Source organism: Xiphophorus maculatus, chromosome 15 (assembly GCF_002775205.1).
Source record: "Xiphophorus maculatus strain JP 163 A chromosome 15, X_maculatus-5.0-male, whole genome shotgun sequence".
In the NCBI taxonomy this organism is placed as follows: domain Eukaryota; kingdom Metazoa; phylum Chordata; class Actinopteri; order Cyprinodontiformes; family Poeciliidae; genus Xiphophorus; species Xiphophorus maculatus.
The window spans coordinates 925,673-947,073 of record NC_036457.1 but is presented as its reverse complement, the minus strand read 5'-3'; the positions used below and the strand labels follow the sequence as shown (position 1 = coordinate 947,073).

Genomic DNA, 21,401 nt, shown 5'->3' with positions numbered 1-21,401 from the left:
TGTGCGTTTTCTAACGTTAAAGTAAAGTTTATGTAGCATAAAAAATTTTATTTAGGAAAAATAAAGTATTGCTTGGCTGCAAATTGCAAAGATGAGGGATTGTTCAAACATCCAAAACATCCCAGAGGGGATTTTATGCTTTTCTTTTCGTATCCTCGCAGAGTTGCAGGTTCCTTTCTACAGCAGTCAATGGGCAAAACACAAGATACTCCTTTGGGGAAGACTGCTGAGTCAAAGCATATCCACAGAAAATTGAGTGGAAGGAAAAGGTCTGGTAGGAAAAGGTACCCCAACAACAGGGAGAATGTCTGTCTGCAAAAATCTGCAGGGATTTTTAGTTTCTATACATAGAAAAAAATACAAAACTATCAGGTATATTTCATTGTGATGAAAAGCTCTTTAAAATTATCTTTCCATTATATTTGTTATTATTAGACCTCTATAAAATACTGACAAGCTATTTTAAACCTGAGGTATATTGTAAAAACTGAAAAAAGATCAAGATTTGTTAAATTTTTTATTTATTTTTTTTATTCAGTTACTTTTATTCTTGTGGTAAGAAACAAGCAGCCACTTACAGACTTAACAGGTTCATTTTCCAACACAACTCCACAAACACAATCACTGAATCACAGTGCCCTCAGCAGAAAAACACAAAATGTCCAACAATATGATCACAGTTGTAAACAATCCTAGAAAAAGCACCAGTTTTTTTTTTTTAAATGAACCTGTGTCTGTTCACGTGGTTCTCTCCATGCATCGTTAACAGAGTGGCACAGGTGATTCCCATTGGCACATTTAATCTTTTCACAAAGTAAAAATAATATTTTTTTTAACGGTATAGAGTACCCACACATGAGAATGTGACTATGCATAAATATATAACACTAGTAGGCAGGAATGAAACGTCATCCGGAGGGTTTTCTTCAGATTTCAGCCTGTGCAGCTCAATCTTCCTGCTATAACACGGGATTGTATTATAATCTCTCTGTCTATATCACATCTGCAGCCTCATTTATAGTAAAATGCATAAACAACACTGCAAAAAACTAAATCTTATCAAGTATTTCTGGTCTAGTTTAGTGAAAATATAGTAGTACACTTGAAATAAAACAAAACTAACTCACAAGTAACTTTTCAGCAAGAAATATGAGCTTCTTTTAAGTCAATAATTCCTTATTACTTGTAAAATAATGGCAAATTATTTCACTTTTAACAAGAATCTTTAAAATTATATATGAAATAATCTTCCATTGGAGCAAGTATTTTTAATCATTATTAGGGAATTACTAACTTACTAAAAAGTTATTTTCAAGTTAGTTTTGCCTTACTTCAAGCGTACTAAGATGTTTGCGTTAGAAGATAAACAAAAAATACTTGGTAAGATTTTGAGTTTTTGCAGCAAAGGAGTTAAAAATAACCACATAATTCTGGAATAAATAAGCTGCCAGTGGTAGAAAAATGTAAACAAAAACAGACTAGTGAATGCTACTGTACATAAAGGAAATGAATTGCTGAATTGCTTTTGTTCTTTATTGGAGCATGAATTTAGAAATTAGGTTTATTTGTTTATTGTTTTCGCTCAGATGGCTCATGAGGAGGGACTGCATTCCCCCTCCATTCATTTCACTTACAATAAACTCCATTGTCATCATCTGGTTAACAGAGAAACCATTTAACCCACAAATGAACTTTAACTCATCGCTCTTTGTTTTCCCTTTAGACGCCCCATATACGGAGTCCTAAAAGGGACAAAACTAGGGCTGGGCGATACCACTAAAAACTACAATTACCTTTTTTTTTCACACCAGATCCGATTTAAATTGATTATTTTCTCGCTTTCTTCTCTAAAAAAAGAAACTACAAATGGATCATTTAAGTTTTGTTTAATTACAAGAATATAGCTATAATATTGGCAGAATAGAAATGCAATTTTACCAGAAAAACATTTTAAAATTATCAGAAAAAAGTTACATTCTTAGTCATGCTGATGTGTTAAGAGATCATTGCCTTATCTTTGAAACCAATTCCAAAGTATAACTTCACAAACTGCTCAACATTCCTTACTTTGAATTTTTTTATTCTCATAAAATTATTACTTCATTCTGCTAATATTATGACTTTATTCTGGTAATCTTAATGTCTTGTTCTTGCATTCTTTTGACTTTTTTTTCTCACATCACAACAACTATGTGGTTGCAATATCATGACTAATTTTAACCTCTCGTAAAACAAGATGGAGGCTTTGGCTGATATCACTCTGAACTATGGGAACCTAAGGAGTGGATTGGTGGAAAAAAATCCTGATATTCCAAACATTAAATCCTCAAAAACCAATCAATAAAACTGATTTATTGCCCAGCCCTAGACAAACGTTACCTTCCAGGCATTTTGTTGGTTCTGTTAGAGGCAGTGGAAGTGTAAATACAGACAGACGAAGTGTTAGAAGCAGCTGGATTTCATCACCACACAGAACTGTTGGTCCACTGGAAACCAAAAACACTCTCAGTGGGGTCGTCCGATCACAAACAGGATCCACGCACATTTATCACAAGAAACTATAATGCTATGGTGTCTACGGTGTACCGTGTGTTTGTCAGTGACGGGTTTGAATCCACTTATCTTTAAATAATTCTGGCAACACTTTTGTTTCGAACCGTTAAAAACTGTACTGGTTTTGATCTGCCGCTGGTTAAAACGTAACGAGGCTTAAAAACACCGCAGATTTATGTTATTATTACAATAAGCTAGAATTTAAGTTCATAGCTAGCCCTCGTTTAATCCAGTTAACCACAAATTTACAGTTTAAACCACTAATTAATAAATACGTCAGATTTTTACTTGAATTTGTTTTCCTGTTACTTTAAAAGTTTTAGTCTGCTGTTTTAAAATCAGTGCAGTTTTTCTGGTCGCTTGGAAATATAATAAAAACACAGAGGTGGAAACGGTTTGAACTCCAACGCTAACGATTACCAAATGCCACTGGAGCGGCCACCAGGGGGAGCCAGAATCCGAGCAGAGGACCTCTTCGGGATGTGGTCGTCAACTTGAGAACCTGAGAGGAAAAATTCATTTGAATAACACTTTTTTTAGTTAGAACAAGGAATAGATTAATTTAAAAGTTTAAATTAAACCACCTGACAGACTAAAGGAGGACTCGTGGAGGTCTCGGACACCCTGGTGGGCCCGAGCGACCGGCTTGTTAGGCGACTCGCCGTCGATCGGACCCAAACCGAGCTCCTTCTTCATCGTGTTCGCAACTTTGGCCACATCACCAGAATAAGGATCCCTTACTACTCCTTTATAGGCCTGGTTCTGAAACAAGGAGTTCAAAGGTCAACAATAATCCACACAACTAAGCCTGTTGCAATAAATCAATAAATCGCATGATAAATTAAAACAAACTTATTAATTTATATTTGCATGATTAACTGTTTTCCTCTTTTCTTTTTTTCTACCAAAAACTGAATGATAAATGTCTTCAGTCTGCTGCTTTGGTCTCAACAGAGACTTCATATTTCATTTTATTTATTTATTTTGAATATTTAAAATGTCTTCCAGTTTCAGTGTTAAATGTGTTATAGTAGTAGCACCACTTCGACATATTTTTACTCACGTAAAAGTAAAAAGTAGACGTTCAAGAAATTACTCAAGTAAGAGTAAAAGTATTTGGTAAAAAGTAACTCAAGTACTGAGTAACTGATCAAATTATCAATCATTTAATATATCAGACGGACCAAAGTACAGTTTTGGCATTTTAAGGACGAAAATGTCAATAATTCATGTAAGTAACAAAAAATAACAAGAAATGTTTCCAAATCAGTTTCTTTGAATAAAAAAGAAACTGATTGGATAAAAAAGGAACAAAAGTTAAAGTATCATAACTTTAGCTTTTGTTAAACTTATGAAACTTTAACAAAAAGTGCAGGTGTGTGTTTGGTGAACTTCTGGTTCAAACGTGTTTGTTTTTCATTCAGCGGTTAGAAAATCCAGAAATTTTACTCAAGTAAAAGTGGCAATACTTCATAATAAAATTACTCAAGTAAAAGTAAAAAGTACAACATAGTAAAAATACTCCTAAAAGTTATTTTTTTCAAACAAATGTAATTGAGTAAAAGTAACTATCAACTTGGCACTGACTATAAATAACTTTTTAAACATTTAAGCTTTTAATCAAGTGAGGTTACAAAACAGTGCCGTTTGAATATCAAGCACTTTCAAGGACTTTATACAGAAACGAAGCACTTTCCAGACCTTAAAAATGTAATCATTTTCAATAAATAAATAAAATGCAGCCTTCGGTGAGCAGAGCAGAGAGTCTGGGATGAAGGGAGGTTTCACAGATTTCAGCAGGATAAAAACAGAGTCAGCGCATAAAGACAGCATCAGCTCCAAATCCCCGACAGCCTGTCAGATCAGCGGAGTCAGACTCAACATGGTGGCTGCGTTGGCTGCCAGCTGACTCAGCACATTCTCCCTGATTCACTTTAACAAGTTGAGCAGAAACGGGGGGAGGAAGTGAACGCACCTTTTCTCTCTGGACCATCTTCTTGTAGAGGTAGTCGGGGAAGGTGCGCTGCGGGTAGAACTTCCCGGAGCCTTCGGCGCACATGAACACGCCGTTCTCACACACCAGGCGTCCCCGGCTGATGGTGACCAGAGGAACGCCGTGGCAGCGCATCCCCTCATACAGGTTGAAGTCTCCGCCCTGTACCTGGGTGCTCAGGGAGATCGTCCTGTACGTGACGAAAGCAGAGTAGAAAACTTCAATCCTATCGATCTCCTGCTTCATTTGTCTCCCATCCTGAAACATTTAAACTAAACTCCTCCACTTGGGGCATCGTAATAATCTAGGGATGCACCAGTTCACTTCTTCACATCCAATACCAGTACAGATATCAGTTACAGTTTACCTGGTTGCATCGGGGTCCCAGACGACCACATCAGCGTCGGCTCCAGGGATGATCCGACCTTTGCGTGGATACAGGTTGTAGATTTTGGCTGCGTTGGAGCTGGTCACAGCCACAAAACTATTCTCATCCATTTTTCCTGTCACCTGCAGACATGATGTGACATTTTAATACTGTGAAAAAAGAAAATATAGATTTGTCTGTTTGCTTAAAGGGGACCTATTGAGCAGAATTCACTTTCTGTATGTTTTTGTACTTCCATTTGGTTAAATTGATATTTTTTGGAAAATGAGTTGTTTCAAAAACCTTCCGAATGTAACGTTACATTTTCCGGGAACTGCACCGTTACCTAGCAACCCAAGCAGAGCTCCAGAACATTTGGTCAACTGGCTTTACTGGTGTGCAATGGCTACTGGAAAATACAAGTGTTTTCATGTTGACTTACCATCATTCATGTTGGTTGTGCAGGAGGCTCTACTTCTGCTTTTCAAAGATGTACGGTTCTATAATTGCACTTTTGTTTGCAGCTATTTTCACGTGAGAGGATCAACCTTGAGCTTGGATGACATCACCAGCAGCAACTTATTTGAATTTAAAGTGACAGAGGCCCTAAAACAGCTCATTCGGAAAGGATTACACTACAATATCACGTTCTAAGAATGATTTTGTGAACATGTGTTTTGTGAACATGTCTCCTGTTCAAGGAGGTATAATAGGTCGCCTTTAAAGAACAGATTTTGCTGACTAACAGTGTTTAAACAGTCACTTTTATTACTGCGTGCTTGTGTGCGTACCACTCCTCTTTCCCAAATGACACTCATCCGGTCCTGGACCCCTGCCACTCCATGAGGGATCTTGGTGAAGTCTTCTTTGCCCAAAGCTCTCTGCTTGGTGCTAAACGGACGGTGCTCTGAAGCAACGACGCTCAGAGTGTCACTGAAAGCAGAACAAGCTCCATCATTCCAGTAACTCTGCTAACGAACTTATTAAAAACATTTTCTGATGTCTACGACTCGTACTTTCCCAGCAGGCCCATGAGGTAGCTCGGTGTGTTTGGGTCCAGGCGCAGAGGAGGGACAATGACATGAGCAGCAGCATGGGTCCAGTCCTGGTGGTAGTACTGGTTCCCATTCAGCACAGCGTGAGCTACAGTGGTCTCAGCGTGGACCACCTTACCTGGCAACAGAAACGTAACCATTCTACTGTTTTCTGTGATAATAATCACCTTTTGAGGATTATTATCAACCGGTTTAAACACAAATTCAAAGCTGTGTTACTCACATTGTACAGAGAAGAAGGGAATTAACACAAATATGAGTTTTTCCTTCATTTCTTTTGTTATTATTACACCTTTTGGTAGCTTATTATTATTATTATTATTATCTTATTGTTATTATTATCATGAGGTTTTATTCTCTTTCTGTTTATTGTTATTTAACCCAGATTAAGGAGGATTTATAGGTGTACATTAGTAATTATTCTCATGCTATATGTTCAGTTGTTTTTTACAATCATCATTATTACAGATATTATCATCTGTAGATTTTCTTGTCTTGTTAAGAGCTAGTTTGTAACCATTTTGCCAACAAATAAATATAATTTATTTATTGGCTCTTTAGCCCAGTATATTGAACATGAATATTGTAACATGGTTTTAATGTTACAATATTAAAACATTAAAAGGGTTAGGGTTAATGTTTTGATAATTATTGAGTCAGCAAGTAATATATTTCATTAAACTGAGATAAGGGGTAGGATTAAATAAGTGTTCACTTCTTCCTACACCTTTTCAAACAGAAAAGTGGTGGTAAGCTAATTTTTTTGTCCTTGGTTATTTCTGTCTTACTGATTGCATTTTTTTCTCTTGTTTTTAAAAACCAATCAAATCAAATCAATTTTAACCAGACAAATACTGACCCTGCATCTTAGCAGCAGCAATCATGTCTCCAGCGAGCATACTGGACACATTCACCAGGTAGATGGGACAGCGCGCCTACAATCACAAAATCATTCAGCTATTTACACAAATGAACTAAAACAACATTTATGGAAAATATTCCAATGTACATTTTAAATACTGACAGGATGGATGCGGTATTTATGTACTGGGAAAAAGGCCTAAACATTTTATTTCTATGTACTTTTTCAGATCAAATCAAACTCCAGACTGAAGCTTTGATAAAACCAAAGAAATCAAGAACTTTACCCTGTTGGCGATTGTGATGGCCCTGTGAGTGGCTTCAGACTCCAGCTGCAGTCAACAACACACAGAGAAAGTCACACAATTTCAAACATTTACTATCCAGTCTTCAAAAATTCTGTAAATTATTTCGTAGGGTTGAATTGATTATTGAAATAATTGTCAACTGATTTAGAAATCAACTAGTCGTTAACTAACAAAAAAGAAAAGAAGACTTAAATAGACTTTAAAAAGGCCACATTGAGAGCAGTAGTTAAGCAAAAACTATAAAAATTGATACATTTTGCATTTATGATGACATAAAAAAAATCTTTGTAAATATGTTGTATTCAAAACTCAAGTGGCAGATTTAGCTTCAAACAGTTAAAGTTTTGTGGGGGAAAAAAATCTACTAATTACCTTTTGGTCTCCAATTATTAATCAGTTCATCAAAAAATAGTCAACAGATTAGCCTTTCACTGATCAATACAGTGATTGTAAACGAGACTGTCGCATTTTGATATTAGAAGTATTTTTAAAGCTGCTGATGAATCTCTTGCTACAAATGATCAGGCGTATGCTAAAGGAACGTTATGTTGTTACATTTTTGGCAATAAAATGTTTATTTTCTTACTTAATATAGGAACTGAAGTGTTCATTTGCATTTTTAATGTATATATAGTATTATATTAAAAAAAAGCTTCAATATAAAATCTGCATACTGTGCCAACATTTCTTTTATCTGATTAATCGATTAATCGTCAAAACAATTGATAAAGTAACCAACAGTTGCACCCCTATTATTTAGTGGTGAACATTGGATCTTTATATATCATCTACAGTATATCTCTAACTCACATACATAGCTACAGCATTGTCCACACTCAGAGTCAATTGTATTAGTCAGAAAAAGTTACAAGTAAATGCACCAAATTGGCTCAAAATCTCTGAAAAATTACCTCCTCTGGTCGACTTATCTCTATTCCTTCTGGTCCAGAGATTCCCAGATCCAGAGCCTCTTTGGCGCCCTGGCAACACATAAACCATGAAGTTTATTTTGATCTCTTTTAAAAGTTAAGATGATTTTCCACACTGAAAACCCTCAGACATCGTCGTGTAGGTAGAAACGAGGATGCACCTCTGCCACGAGCTCTCCGTTTTCAGCGTGCACACGTGCAATGGCTCCGATGTCCTTGCAGGTCTGCAGCGTCTGATAAAGCTCTGAGTCCCGCAGCATCATCAGGTCTTTATAGGCCATGAACATCTGGAAGGAATTCACACCATGCTCCCTCACCAGGCTCTCCATCTCATTGCGTACCTGTGTGAAGGAGGAGTCATTGTGTAACTGTGTTTTTGTTAGAGGTTTAACACGAGGTCTGTGCACCTTTCCCTCACTATAGTTCAAGCATTTTTAAGCATTTGCAAGGTAAGTTTTCAAACTTTTCCAGGAGATAAAAACAATATAAATGAACTAAAGAAGACAATTTAAATTAAATATTTTAACATTCATTAATGTTTTGTGATAGTATTCTACATTCTACAGAAGGAACAAACTAAAATATAGCAAAATTTTATGTTTTACACACATGTTGTACACCTGACTGTACACCTGAGAACAAAACACTAATTTAACAAAAAAATACCCAAATTTCAATGAGATTGTTTAATTGCTTAAGGCAATCTTTATTTCTGTTACACAGATTAATAAGTCATTAAGTCGTTAGGAATAATAAATATTCATCACATTAAACTACCTTCCTGCTCAAATTAAATGCGTAAACACAGAAAGTCACAAAAAAAATCTAAAAATTGCTCTTGTGAAGTTTTCTGGCATTTAGCAAATAGATATAATTTTGGTAATTCCAACTAACCTGAAACAAGAAAAGTTTAGCCTGATTTTACTTCAGACAGAAAAAAATGTCTATTATCATCTATTTATGAAATAAAGTGCAGATATTTTCAACTGTTAATAACATTTTCAAAACACAAATTTTTGATCAAATATTAGATTGCATTTTATTACAAAACTGTGCAGTTTGAATATCAAGCATTTACCAAGGATTTCAAGCACCAGTGCAGAGCATGAGTTTATACTATTACACTCTTGCCATGGGAACTTGCTGTAAGTGAAATAATCTGTCAATGAATAAGACATTTTCAGAAATTTCTCATCAAAATTATTTGGTGAGATTTTGTGTTTTTGCATTGCAGGATGTAATAAAGTGTGACACATGCACATCGCCAGCAGATGATCCAGTGCAGACGCTGAAGCCAAAGGCTGAATAAGGCAGGTTAACTCATACAATCTGACTAATGTGCCCACTGAGCATGTGTATTAACCCAGTTTCTGTTTGGTTTAATCTAGGTCAAAACGCAACTCGCTCATAAATAAAAAAAGAAGGGTTCACTGCTTACTCTGCGTAGAAGATAATAAAATGTGTTTCTCGTCTTGTTCCTCGTCTTGTTGGGCTTACCTTTGGTCCCCACCAGGTGACCCCAACATGCAGAGCGTAGTCGCAGCAGGCCTTGGCGTCTGCCAGACTGCGGCAGCTCTCATAAGCGTCCAGCAGAGAGCAGTGCTGCTCAGGCAGGACCAGAGCCATCACCATGGTGGTACCACCCATCAGAGCCGCCTAGGTGGGGGAGACAGGGACAGCGGATTGGTTAGGAGGACTAAAGGATGGGTGGAAAAAACAGGGGTTTAAAATGAGAACAATGAGTCCACTGTAAAACAGAGACTCTGTTTGTCTTGAGACAATAAACCTTCCTTATGAGCTGATGTCTCATCATCAAACGGGCTTTTATTTAGTGACTGCACACAACGTGGAGAACAGAAAACAAGCTAGATGGAAAATGGAAGCAAGTCAGTGTAGACTGACTAAAGCCTAAAGCAAAAAAACTAGTTTTAATTCATTTTTAAATCTTATCCTTTATAAGGGCTGAAATGATTAATCGGATTAATCATGATTAATCGATTTGTTAATCGATTAATTGTTAACTGAAGTATACAGAATCAAGAAAAGGCAATTCGCTTAAAGAACAACATAATCAGAGCAGTACGTAATCGAGCCAAAACTGTACAAAAATAAATACATACATATTACATTTAAGATGAAATAAAAAAACAACTTTGAATATATGTTCGACCTAAAACTCAAGACGCAGTTTTAGCTTCACCTGGTTCAAATTATATGAAAAAAAATTCCTATTAATTGCCTTTACTATTAAATTATTAATCAGTTCATCACAACTGTTAGCTGAGGATACATCTTTCTCTACAAATCATAAAATGTTGTTGCATTTTTGACAATAAAGTGTTTATTTTCTTATTTAAAAAATGAATTCATTTGTTTATTTGTATTTTTAATTTTGTATAAAAAAATGTAAATGAAAAATCTGCAGAAGGTTCCAATTGATTTATTTATCTATTGATTAATAAATCAATTATAAACTAACATAATCTAAAAAGATTAGGATAAAAAAGAGAAAATGTGTCAAGAGATTAAACTAAAAGATATGAAAGGAAAGAAGCGAAAGACACAGAAACAAAAATGTGGATGTGAATTTAGCATAACCATGACAACAGATACTGTTCAACCATGCCTGTCGCGTGTCCCCACCCTTTTCCTCCTCTTCATCATTTCTCCACTGAATACATTCAATATCCTCCCAGAAAGTCTGGTAGGATATTACAAAGCGAGGAGATCCAACAAACAGATTTTTTTTTATAAGATATTACAAACAGATAGTGTTTAAACCATATTATTTGTAATATTCTCTGATGCTTCCTCCATCTACTGCTCGGTCTTCAGTTCAATAACTATTGAATTATGTTATATTGAAAAATGTTGCCACAAATGAAAACAAACAAAAATCACTATCCTTCAAGTAACCTGAATAAAATAAAATCAGATTATATTCAAATATTCATGTGTCAGCACTGAATACCTGAGGCAGACTCAGATGGGGGCGGAGCCAAAGTGTTTGGAGTAACCGAACCGCTAACCAATGAGCTACCCCGATTTATGATTACCATAGAAACCAGTCAGAATGATCTGCAGCGTCAGCGGCAAAGAAGTCACCGTATGTGTGTGTGTGTGTGTGTAGTGTCATTCATCACTGTTAGATAATGCTGATGTGTGTGGGTGTGTGTGTGTGTGTGTGTAGTGTCATTCATCACTGTTAGATAATGCTGATGTGTGTGGGTGTGTGTGTGTGTGTGTGTAGTGTCATTCATCACTGTTAGATAATGCTGATGTGTGTGTGCGCGTGTGTTGACATATCCATGAGGATGTGAAAGATTGTGGGATTTGGGCTGCAGGGCGTAAATTAAAATTTACTGCCACTCTTTGTAAAAGCTCAGACAAAAACAGAAATAAGGATTAAAAAAAGATTAAGAAAATCAAAGAGAAATACTTATTTTTATCTTCAGGATCTGAAGTGAGCAAGGGAAATGTTGGATTGCAGTATTACAGCCTGAAAGGTTTCCACAGTATATTTCAAACCTGTTATCAAAGAAATATCCAAATTTAGAGCGCTATAAATGGCAAATCTGCTGCAAAGAGAAACAACACCAGCATCAATAAGAAGACTGATGATCTGTAATATGCTTCTGTGTAACAACCTTTTAAATCAACCTCCTTGTTCTACATTAACCACGTTGTATCCATACATAGGCATCTAATCTGTAGATAATCAGGAATCATATCATATATTTTATGTAGCATTTCCTACAGGTTTAAAAAGGGAACATAAAATTTCATTTGCAGCGATTCAAAGAAGCACTAATATCCCCCTTTTGTAAAATGTACTTATTTATTTGTACTACTATTTTTTTATGCTTCACAATCTTCTTCTTTTAAACACTATTATCAAACTGTCTTCCCACTTGCAGGGGGTGAAGAAGAAGACCGGGGGGGGGGTGATGGAGGAGGAAGGAAGAAGGGTCAAACTGTTACAAAGCAATGGGGGGGAGGGTAGAGGATGCAGAGAGAAATAGTTTTTGGGTTTGTACAGATTGTGGTTGCTATGGTAACAGGTTCAGCATAAAAAAAGAAAAGAAAACAATGCCACCGTGGTCATGTGTGCACGTTCTCCCAAACAGGCCGACTTCACCACAGTGGAAGCGGGGGGGTTAGTTGCCATGGCAGCGGTGGCAGTGGGTAGGGTTGCCAGGGGAAACGCTGGCACAAGAACAAGTCACTTTTTCTCAAGATCCACTCAACACCATTCAGTTAGCGTTGAACTGAGATTCGGTGAAGTAAGAGTATGACTTGTACTTAAGTTTGACTGAGACAGAAAAATAAATTAATTTTTTAACCTTTTTTCTCCAACATTCTGCTCCATTTCTGATTCATGGATAATAATGTTGCATAAAAAATAATAGGATATAAATGTATGTATCTGAAAATGTGGTTCTTCAGGTCTTGAGAAACAAAATGTGCAAAAAGTCAACTTTAATTATAAAATAAAAAAGACAAAGGAACACGTGGAGAACAAAACAACCTGCAACACGTGTTTACCACCACAGGCAACAATTACACTGAATTAAATTATTTTCTCTCCTTTGAGAGAGAGAATGAGCATCAATAAAAAATGAAGTACGAAACCAGTAGAAATAATATTTATCATAATAGTTCAGTTTTAGTTGTAAGGTTTTAGAGTGTGGGGTGAAACCTATTTATCCAGTAACATGTTTATTCTGTTTTTGCTTTTGTTGCTGCATAAAATCATGAACTAAGTGATTATTAATGACATGTTTTGAAAATATGAATTAAAATTCACTAGCTGAACCCTGGCCAAATTACTGTGGACCTACAATGATCAGTCTGACAACATAAAGTAGACTAAAAGGTCTCAAAAACCAACATATGATGCTCCAATGTAAAATAAATTCAATGGTAAGGTAAAGTACGGTAATTTTATTTATGTAGAACATTTTCAGCAAAGTGCTTTCTATTAATTAGAAGGAAATACAAACAAAACAACAAAAAGACAAAAAGGTAAAAGTTTAAAACCACATATTGGTTCCCTATGTTTAATAAGAATAAGTAGTCCATAATTTATGAACTAGTAGAGGTTTCTCTGGAATCTTGTTCTGATAAAACTAGATATTGGTTCTCCATGTTTGGTCGGATTAGTGAGGTGTAACTAGGAGGGGTTTCCAGTTCTTCTGGGTAAAAGTATAAAACTATATATTGGTTCCCTATGTTTAATATAATGCTCCAATGAGTAATCAATGTAATTGATTACTCCAAACCTGCTACAATGACTCACCCAAAAGGTTGTAAAATAAAGCATTGCAGATCTACTATAACAAAGAGACTAAACAAAATGGGCATTTATGGAAATCTTCAACACGCCTGGAGCTGAATGCGTTTTCACTGTAATGAGACAAGACACACACGGTACCTTGGTTCCACTGTAGAAGTCGTCTTGAATGCTGGCGTTCATAAACGTCTGCTGTAGGTGAACGCAGGTGTCGATTCCACCTGGCAGAACCAGCTTTCCAGAAGCATCGATCACCTTAGCTCCACCTGGGATCATCAGCTCCTTCCCAACCTGCCACACAACACAAACACAGCCACAACATTCATTGTTCTGTTGTTTGGACTTCGTTCTTGTAATGCAACTATGTTATAGTTGATTAGTGCTGAAATGATTAATCGAATTAATCACGATTAATCAGATTATTTAAATAATTGACAACTAATTTAGGATACGATTAATTGTTAACTGTACTATTAAGAGCCAAAAAGATCAATTGTTGAAAGACAGCATACTCAGAGCAGCAACTAAGCCAAATGTACAAAAGAAATATATACATCTTGAATTTAAGATAAAAAAAATATTTGTCTGTAAATATGTTCAACTTAAAACTCCTCAGGTGGTATAGTTTTAGCTTTTTCTGGTTCAAATTCTGTAAAAGGTTTTGAAATGTGGATGTTAGAAGTATTTTTTAGCTACAAATGATCAATAGTCCACTAAAAAATCCTAAGTTGTTGCATTTTAGACAATAAAATGTTTATTTTCTTCTTCAATTGTTTGTTTTTTCATCTTTTTACATATTTGTAATATTGTCCGAAAAAGGCACAAGTAAAAATCTGCAGAATATGTCATTTTTTTTACCCAATTAACCGATTAATTGTCAGAACAATTGATTCGTCGATTAAGGCCTATAGTTAATGAATAGTTCTTTGTGTAAAACGTATAATTTATTCTAAACAGCAGATGGAGTAAGTTATCTAATTTGATTGGAAAGCAAATAACTGCACTAATGTGAATTAATAACTGGATGTTCCTTAGATATTAAATTATTTAACATGAGTTCAATTCATATTTGAGATTCAAGAAATAAAAAGATAGAGTTAAAAAAAGGTGCAAATTCTGTGAGATTAAATCTCAGCTTTCTAGGTTGCTGAGTCAAGCCCATCTTTTCTAAATAAAGTGATAAATATCTCCATGGCAACAACTTTAGAGCTAATTTTAGTCTTCACTATCATGGCCCTGTATTTCACTGAGTGGTAAAAACCTTTTACAACAGAGTATTGTGAGCAGCTGGGATGGCACTACCTAGTGAATGAGTGGGTTGAGGTTGGATTTTGCAACAGAAAGGGGAAAAAGTGACGTTTTAAAGTGTAACTGCTATGAAATTAGTTGAGATTATGTGCTTATTTTTTGTATGTAAAGGTTGTTAAAGGGGGTTACCTGCTGTATGATGCCGTTCTCGATATAAACATCTGCTTCCTGTGTGAAGTCATCATTCACCACCTTTCCTCCCTTGATGAGGATGCGCATGGACCCCATGTTAGCAGCCATGATCCTACAGGACAGAAAACACTGAAATTCAATATATAAACATATTCAACTGAGCAAAAATTCATACTTCCTCAATGCATTGTGACTGCTGTCTGTCAAACATTTTCCTGATGATTTCTAAACTAACTTAGTCAGCTTTTATGACTACATAAAGGTTCTTTCAAGCACAATTTGTCAACTTTAATACTTAATTCTGTTTCTACACAATATAAAACTGTAATTTCAATGCTTTAATTGGTGAAATCTATTGCAGACTGAAGGACTAGCTTGCAGGAACACACAAAAGCAATGAAAAATGCCCTTTTAGATTGTGTGTGGGTGTAGTTTTGGCTTCTCAGCAACTCTGAAATGACAGTTTTACCAGTTAAAATATCCATTTGTAATGTGACCAATCTAAAACAGATGATAAAATACAAGAAGAAGAACTATCTTCTCCAAAGACAAGCACATGATCACCATTCAACATGTGGAGACAAAAACATGCTAATTAATTTATGCTAACATACTAATTAGTGTTGATTTTCTGCTTTATGAGACCCATTCAGATTATTAGCCCAACAGCTATTACTGCTAGCTCTAATAACTTAATTATAATAAACATATTCATGTGGTTTGCCTATCTCATTGTCTGGTGTTTTAAATAATCCATGTTTTAAAATAAACCTCCAGTTTCCTCCAGTAACCTGATGGGATCAACAAACTAAAGAGGTTCCTCAACAAGCATCTCTCTGTGTGCATTCTGCATGGATGGCTGCATGCAATGTGTTTGATAGCTGCACACAATAGCCTCTCAGTTATACAAAATCAACACAAAGGAGGAGAACAGAAAGAGAGTGGAGGAAAGGGGTGCACAACGGGAAGAAGGAGAACACAATCATAACAAAAGTTTATAAAAAATGTATATTATAGTCTATGGATGGAAAAGTCGCAAAAATATCCCCAATTTTGCTTCCTAGTAGTCGATATCCATTTATTCCAGGTAATTTAGACCTGTAGTTTAATCAGGTCAGACTCCAATATTGCCTTAACTAGATTGGAGAGTGGTGACCGGAGAAATAAATCAATTTACTGATTACAAAAGAAAGTAGATGATTGCACAAAGATGCTGCTGCCTGGGGCGGTTGGGGTAAACATGACGTTGGAGGGGCGTACAGCATGGAGAGCAGAGCCATGAGGGCCGGACAGCCTGAATAAGAGCCTGGTTTCCCTGGAGGAGTGAGCTGAAGAGAATTCAGAAGGAAACCAGGCCACACACAAACACATAAATGTTCAAATGACTCCAAACGATGCAGCGGTCATAATGGCTTACGTCGAGTCAAGGTTTTATAAAAATCTGTTTTAACGCAACAGACACTATTAAGAAATCTGAACGTTTTTGGAAATGATGCAGGATTTTTTCTGATGTTTAACCAGATTTTAAAATATTGGCACATTCTACAAGCGTTTAATTTAATCACTTAAACCTTTTTATACCATATTATATATATATATATAGACAGACATAAACAATTCAATTCCTCTTTAAAATAAGAAAACAAGTATTTTAATGCCTAAAACGCAATAACAGCGTTCCTTTAGTGAATTTGAACCAGGTGAAGCTAAAACTATGTCACTTTTACTGATTTAAATATGAATTGTTTATGGTTTGCACTGTTTTGGCTTAATTACAGTTCTCAGTGTGTTACTCTTTAAGCAAATTGCCTTTTTTAAGCTTATATACTCCAAGTAACAATGAACTGATAGGCCTGTCATGATAACAAATTTTGCCGAATGATACATTGTTCCAGAAGTTATTGCGATAAACGATATTATTGCTGTTTTGAGACCATTTTCATGTAATATAATGATAAAGGCATAATAATGCAAGAACACATTCTCAAAGATGTACTTTAAATTTCAGTGAACATTTAACACTGGAACCAGAACCATTTCAAATATCCAAAATAAATAAACAAAACAACAGAAATAACAAATAAAATGAATTATGAAGTCTCTAAAGAAAACTGAGACCAACAAACCAGAATGAAGACTTTACTAATGTAATACCAACGGAACAAGCAAATCTATTCAATACATGTTATTTTCTCTTTTGTTAAAACTGCAAAAAAGACACAAAGTAAATGACTTTGAGAGAAAAGGGAACAGTGGAGTAGAAAGAAACTAATCTAGACAGAAAGAAAGTGATTTTGGTTTCATATTCTGACTTTCATGACCTAAAGGTTGAAGCTGTTGTCACCATTTCTGTCCTGGGAATCAGAACTGCTGCCACTGGGTACTGCAGGCTCTGTGTGTCCATAAAGACTTTAAGGCTGGAGGAAATTAAAGTTAGCTTATGTAGCTGACACTCTGAACAGTAACACCCTTCAAGTTCACAAACATATGCAGTCAGAGAGCAGTTTAAGGGAGGGGAGATTAAAATCCTGTTGCCAAATGAAGGATTTTACTAGCTTTCTAAGGCGAAGTTGAGAAAACATTCCTCAGTTTTATTTTTGGATACTGCTCTGTTCAAATGTTTTTATGAAAATCTAAAAAAATCCAAATATTTTGTAACATAAACACAGAGTGGTGTCTAAACTATGTATCACAATCATGAACTATAAAGCAATGAGTAAAGTGTTACTGTTCCTGCTCTTGTTAAAACCTTTTCTGTCAGTATTTAGTTGAGTTTCTACTTTGGAAAAACTTTCTGTCATGAATCATTGGTTATTTTGTTGCCTACGTAAAATAGTTGATTTTCATATTTGACATAAAACAAATACTTTGTGTGCTTTAATCTTTCATTAATTCTAATTATGCACAATAAACAATAAATAATCACATGATAATTTCCATTTGAACAACAATTCCCAATCTAAGTTGCCATCTTGAGAAACGCTGCAAACATTTGGTAGCCAGGATGAAGTAGTCTGCGCTACCTGTCCCTTCTGCCTGTTTTCCTTGTCAAAGTTGAATGGCTGTTTTTTTTTTTTCAAATGCAATTTTGGTTACAGAGACTTAATAATCAATTTTAATAGTTGTTGTTTCATTTGTTTTGTTTTATATATTTAAAATGTTTTCTGGTTCTAGTGTAAAATATTTTTTAGAAATTAAAGTTAGTTTGATCTTTCAGTGAATATACTCTCCTTTATTATTATTATTATTATTATTATTATTATTATTATATATTAGTTGAAAATATTCTCGTTTATCTCAATAATTACTGGGACAATTTATCATTCTGCAAAATGTATTATTGTGACAGGCCTAAATCTAATTATTACATATTTGGGAACTGAAAAAAACAAAGTAACTTAGTAAAAAGGCTTACCTTGGATGTTGAATCACAGTCCCAAATTCTTGGAAAAGTCTCTTTGATTTAAACATTTAAAACTGAACTATATAAATGTATATAACCGTTAGTGTTTAGCTGGAAGAAGCGGTTCACAGAACTTATTGCTTTGTAAGGGTCAGATGACAAAAACCTGAGTGGGGCGTTTGTAATCTCTAGTAGACTCACAGTGTATCCAACAACGATAGGTGAAAAGTGCACACGCCTTAGATTTAATCAGTGACTGTGTGTTTGCTTTCTGCTGCATCATGGCTGTCATAACAGGCAGGAACGCAAACAGAGAGCCACACACAGTCACAAGCCAGGCAGTATTTCTCACGCATGCTGTGACCGGCTGCTTCAGCACTTACATGCATGCATGGACTAACGCCTCACACACACATCAATACACACACTGAGTTCAGTGGGATGCAATCGTCTCATAAGCAGCCAAACTGCTCTGCTTTCTGCAAGCGGTTTTTTAACGAGGTGCAGAATTAATAATGGATGAGGAGCAAAGTCACCATATCGCATAATCACAAAGTCACACACAGATTTAAATAAAATAGCATCTACAAGGCATTAAACATCCACTTTTACAGTTCTGTGTTCATTTAAAACTATTTAAATAAAACCAAAAAGATATTAGAACTGAAACAATTAATCACGATTAACTCTGATTAATTGATTAGTGCAATAATCGTCAAATAAATTAGTATAATCGTTAACTGGATACAGACTCCAAAAAAGGCCATTTACTGAAAAAACCAACACAGTCAAGGCAGCAATTAAGTAAATAAAAATATATTAGAACTGAAACGATTAATCACGTTTAATCGTGATTAACTGTGATTAATCGATTAGTGCAATAATCATCAAATAAATTAGTCAGCAATTAATCGTTAACTGGAATGTACAGACTCCAAAAAAGGCCATTTAATGAAAAAACCAACACAGTCATGGCAGCAATTGAGCAAAAATTTTCCAAAAATTTACACATTTTCCATTTAAGATAAAAAAAAACTTGTTTTGTACCCACAACTCCTCAAGTAACATAGTTTTAGCTTCTGGGTCAAGTACTGTAAAAAAAGAAATCTATTAAGCAACTTTTTAATGAAATTATTAATCAGTTAATCCAAAAATAGTCAACAGATCAAAAATAGATTGGATTGATGTTAAGATGAGCAGAAAGAGCTTTTCATATGTTAATGTTAGGAATATTTTTTTAGCTGCAAATGCATCCTTTGCTGTTATTGGATTTTAGGCAATAACCTGTTTATTTTCTTATTTTAAAAAGAATTAAATAGTTTATTTTTCATCATTCAATATATTTCTAATATTTGATTAAAAAAGCTGAAGTGGTTAAATCTGCAGAATATGCCATTTTTAAAATCTGATTAATTAATCATAAGAATAATTGATTACTAAAATAATCGTTAGTTGCAGCTCTACAAGATATGATTGGTAAAAGCCTTGGCTTGAATTTGACACGTATATCTGCTGACATCTTTAGATGTGTGTTTCTGAGGCTACATGTGTGGCATCTTTGGGTGTGTGTCTGAGTGTCACTGCACGCTGCAGGTGAGAAGAAACGAGTAGACAGCTGCTGACTCCAGCTTGATCTGGATAGCAATTGCCATGGGGTCGGACGGTGTGCAGTACACACAGTGTGACAGTCAGTGTAAAAGTGTGTGAGTCCCTGAATCTGTGTGAGTGTGTGTGAACTGTGCAGCTTCTTCAATGCCTGAGCAAACGTGCATCTGGTGTTAAAAATAGACATCAAAATGGGAAACAGTGCTTACATTTACAATAACAGTACCTAGACAGATTTTCATCATAGTAGATGAAATATTCTCTGTTTATGGGACTAAAAGCTGATCTGTGCAAGCCTGTATGCTTTGGGAATGGTACTGATTACAGATGGTCAACATGGATTCCACATTAGGATACTCACATTTTACTGCAGAGCTATAAACACCAAGACGGATCTGCAAAGTAAACTTGCAGGACATCTTAGTAATTGTTTTCTCTTCCCTATGACTGAGGACAAATAGATGAAATACTTTAAAATCATCCAGTCATTGCATCGGAACACCAAACGTTCACCAAAGGTCAATAATTTTTCTTCACATTTTTTTATATTTGTAAAGTGTGTGTTTAACATCACTGTTCAATAGCATCCTTGCTAATGTATTCATCTTATTTTCCTGCACCGGTAAAGATGCCCAAAACCAAGCAATGCAAAATATATCAGCACCATAAACTACAAATTCATCCATCCCAACAAAGCATAAAGAAATTCATATTAACTTATTCTACTACATTAAAATGACCACACATAAAAAAATCTAGGTTGGCTTGTGTGAACCATCATCTTTACCATGACTCAATGGATTTAGATGAAAAGAGAACAACCAACAAACAAGACAATAGACTTACATAACGTATACACGCCTTTAATGTAGTGACACACGACAAAAGGACAATCAAAACTCACCCATGTTCCTTCACAAACGGCACAAGATGTCATTTCACCACAAAGCAAACCCTCCATTTTTAAACGGGTTTGAATACCTTTCGATCATTTCCTCTCCCATATTGGCTCACTTTAATTATTTTTATTCAAATTAATCCAAAATAAGCAACAGGAACCGATGGCATAAATATATAATAAGACAGAGCGAAAAATTAGCGGATTTCGAGAAGAATCCTGTCGTTATTAACGCTTAAAAGGCGTTTGATACACAATTTATCAACGTGAAAGAGGACTGAAACACATACAATTAACCCATTTTGATCAGCAAGTGTTTACATCCAAAACATACACCGTTACATCTTCGTTGTTTTTTCCTCATTACTCTGTTTTCCTACCGTTTCTGTTCGTGGATTCCAGCACCGTCCTCCTCCAGCGGAGCTTCTGTCTGTCGGTCCGAGCACCAGCCAAGTGCGCGAGGACAGCTGCCACAGCGCGAGCCGCAGATGCTTCTCCGCTGACGGTCGAGCAGCACCCAATCGGAAGCCGTTTGAAGCGGACCAACGGCAAAAAACGGACCAATCACAGGCCGTAATCTCTCCCGTTACTCGGGAGACAGGGGCGGGTCTTCACTGCCTCTGGAGATGTGCTGCGTTCAAATGCTTGGAAAGGAGTCTGTTTTCTCATTTCACTTCTTTATGATTTTTCGCTCTC

General features: G+C 35.6%; 1 protein-coding gene across 1 annotated transcript; it reads right to left on the bottom strand.

Annotated features, from left to right (window-relative positions):
• Positions 1-1,654: 1,654 nt before the first annotated feature.
• On the bottom strand, positions 1,655-21,191 carry LOC102230236 (dihydropyrimidinase-related protein 5). Its single transcript, XM_005814792.2, has 14 exons — positions 21,086-21,191; positions 14,797-14,911; positions 13,501-13,650; positions 9,564-9,722; positions 8,228-8,407; positions 8,049-8,117; positions 7,117-7,161; positions 6,828-6,903; positions 5,930-6,086; positions 5,705-5,846; positions 4,914-5,056; positions 4,529-4,736; positions 3,138-3,315; positions 1,655-3,055 (listed from the first exon to the last, which is right to left on the bottom strand). The coding sequence occupies exons 2-14, from the start codon at positions 14,905-14,907 to the stop codon at positions 2,970-2,972; spliced, it is 1,704 nt and encodes a 567-aa protein (XP_005814849.1). The 5' UTR covers positions 14,908-14,911; positions 21,086-21,191; the 3' UTR covers positions 1,655-2,969.
• Positions 21,192-21,401: the final 210 nt, after the last annotated feature.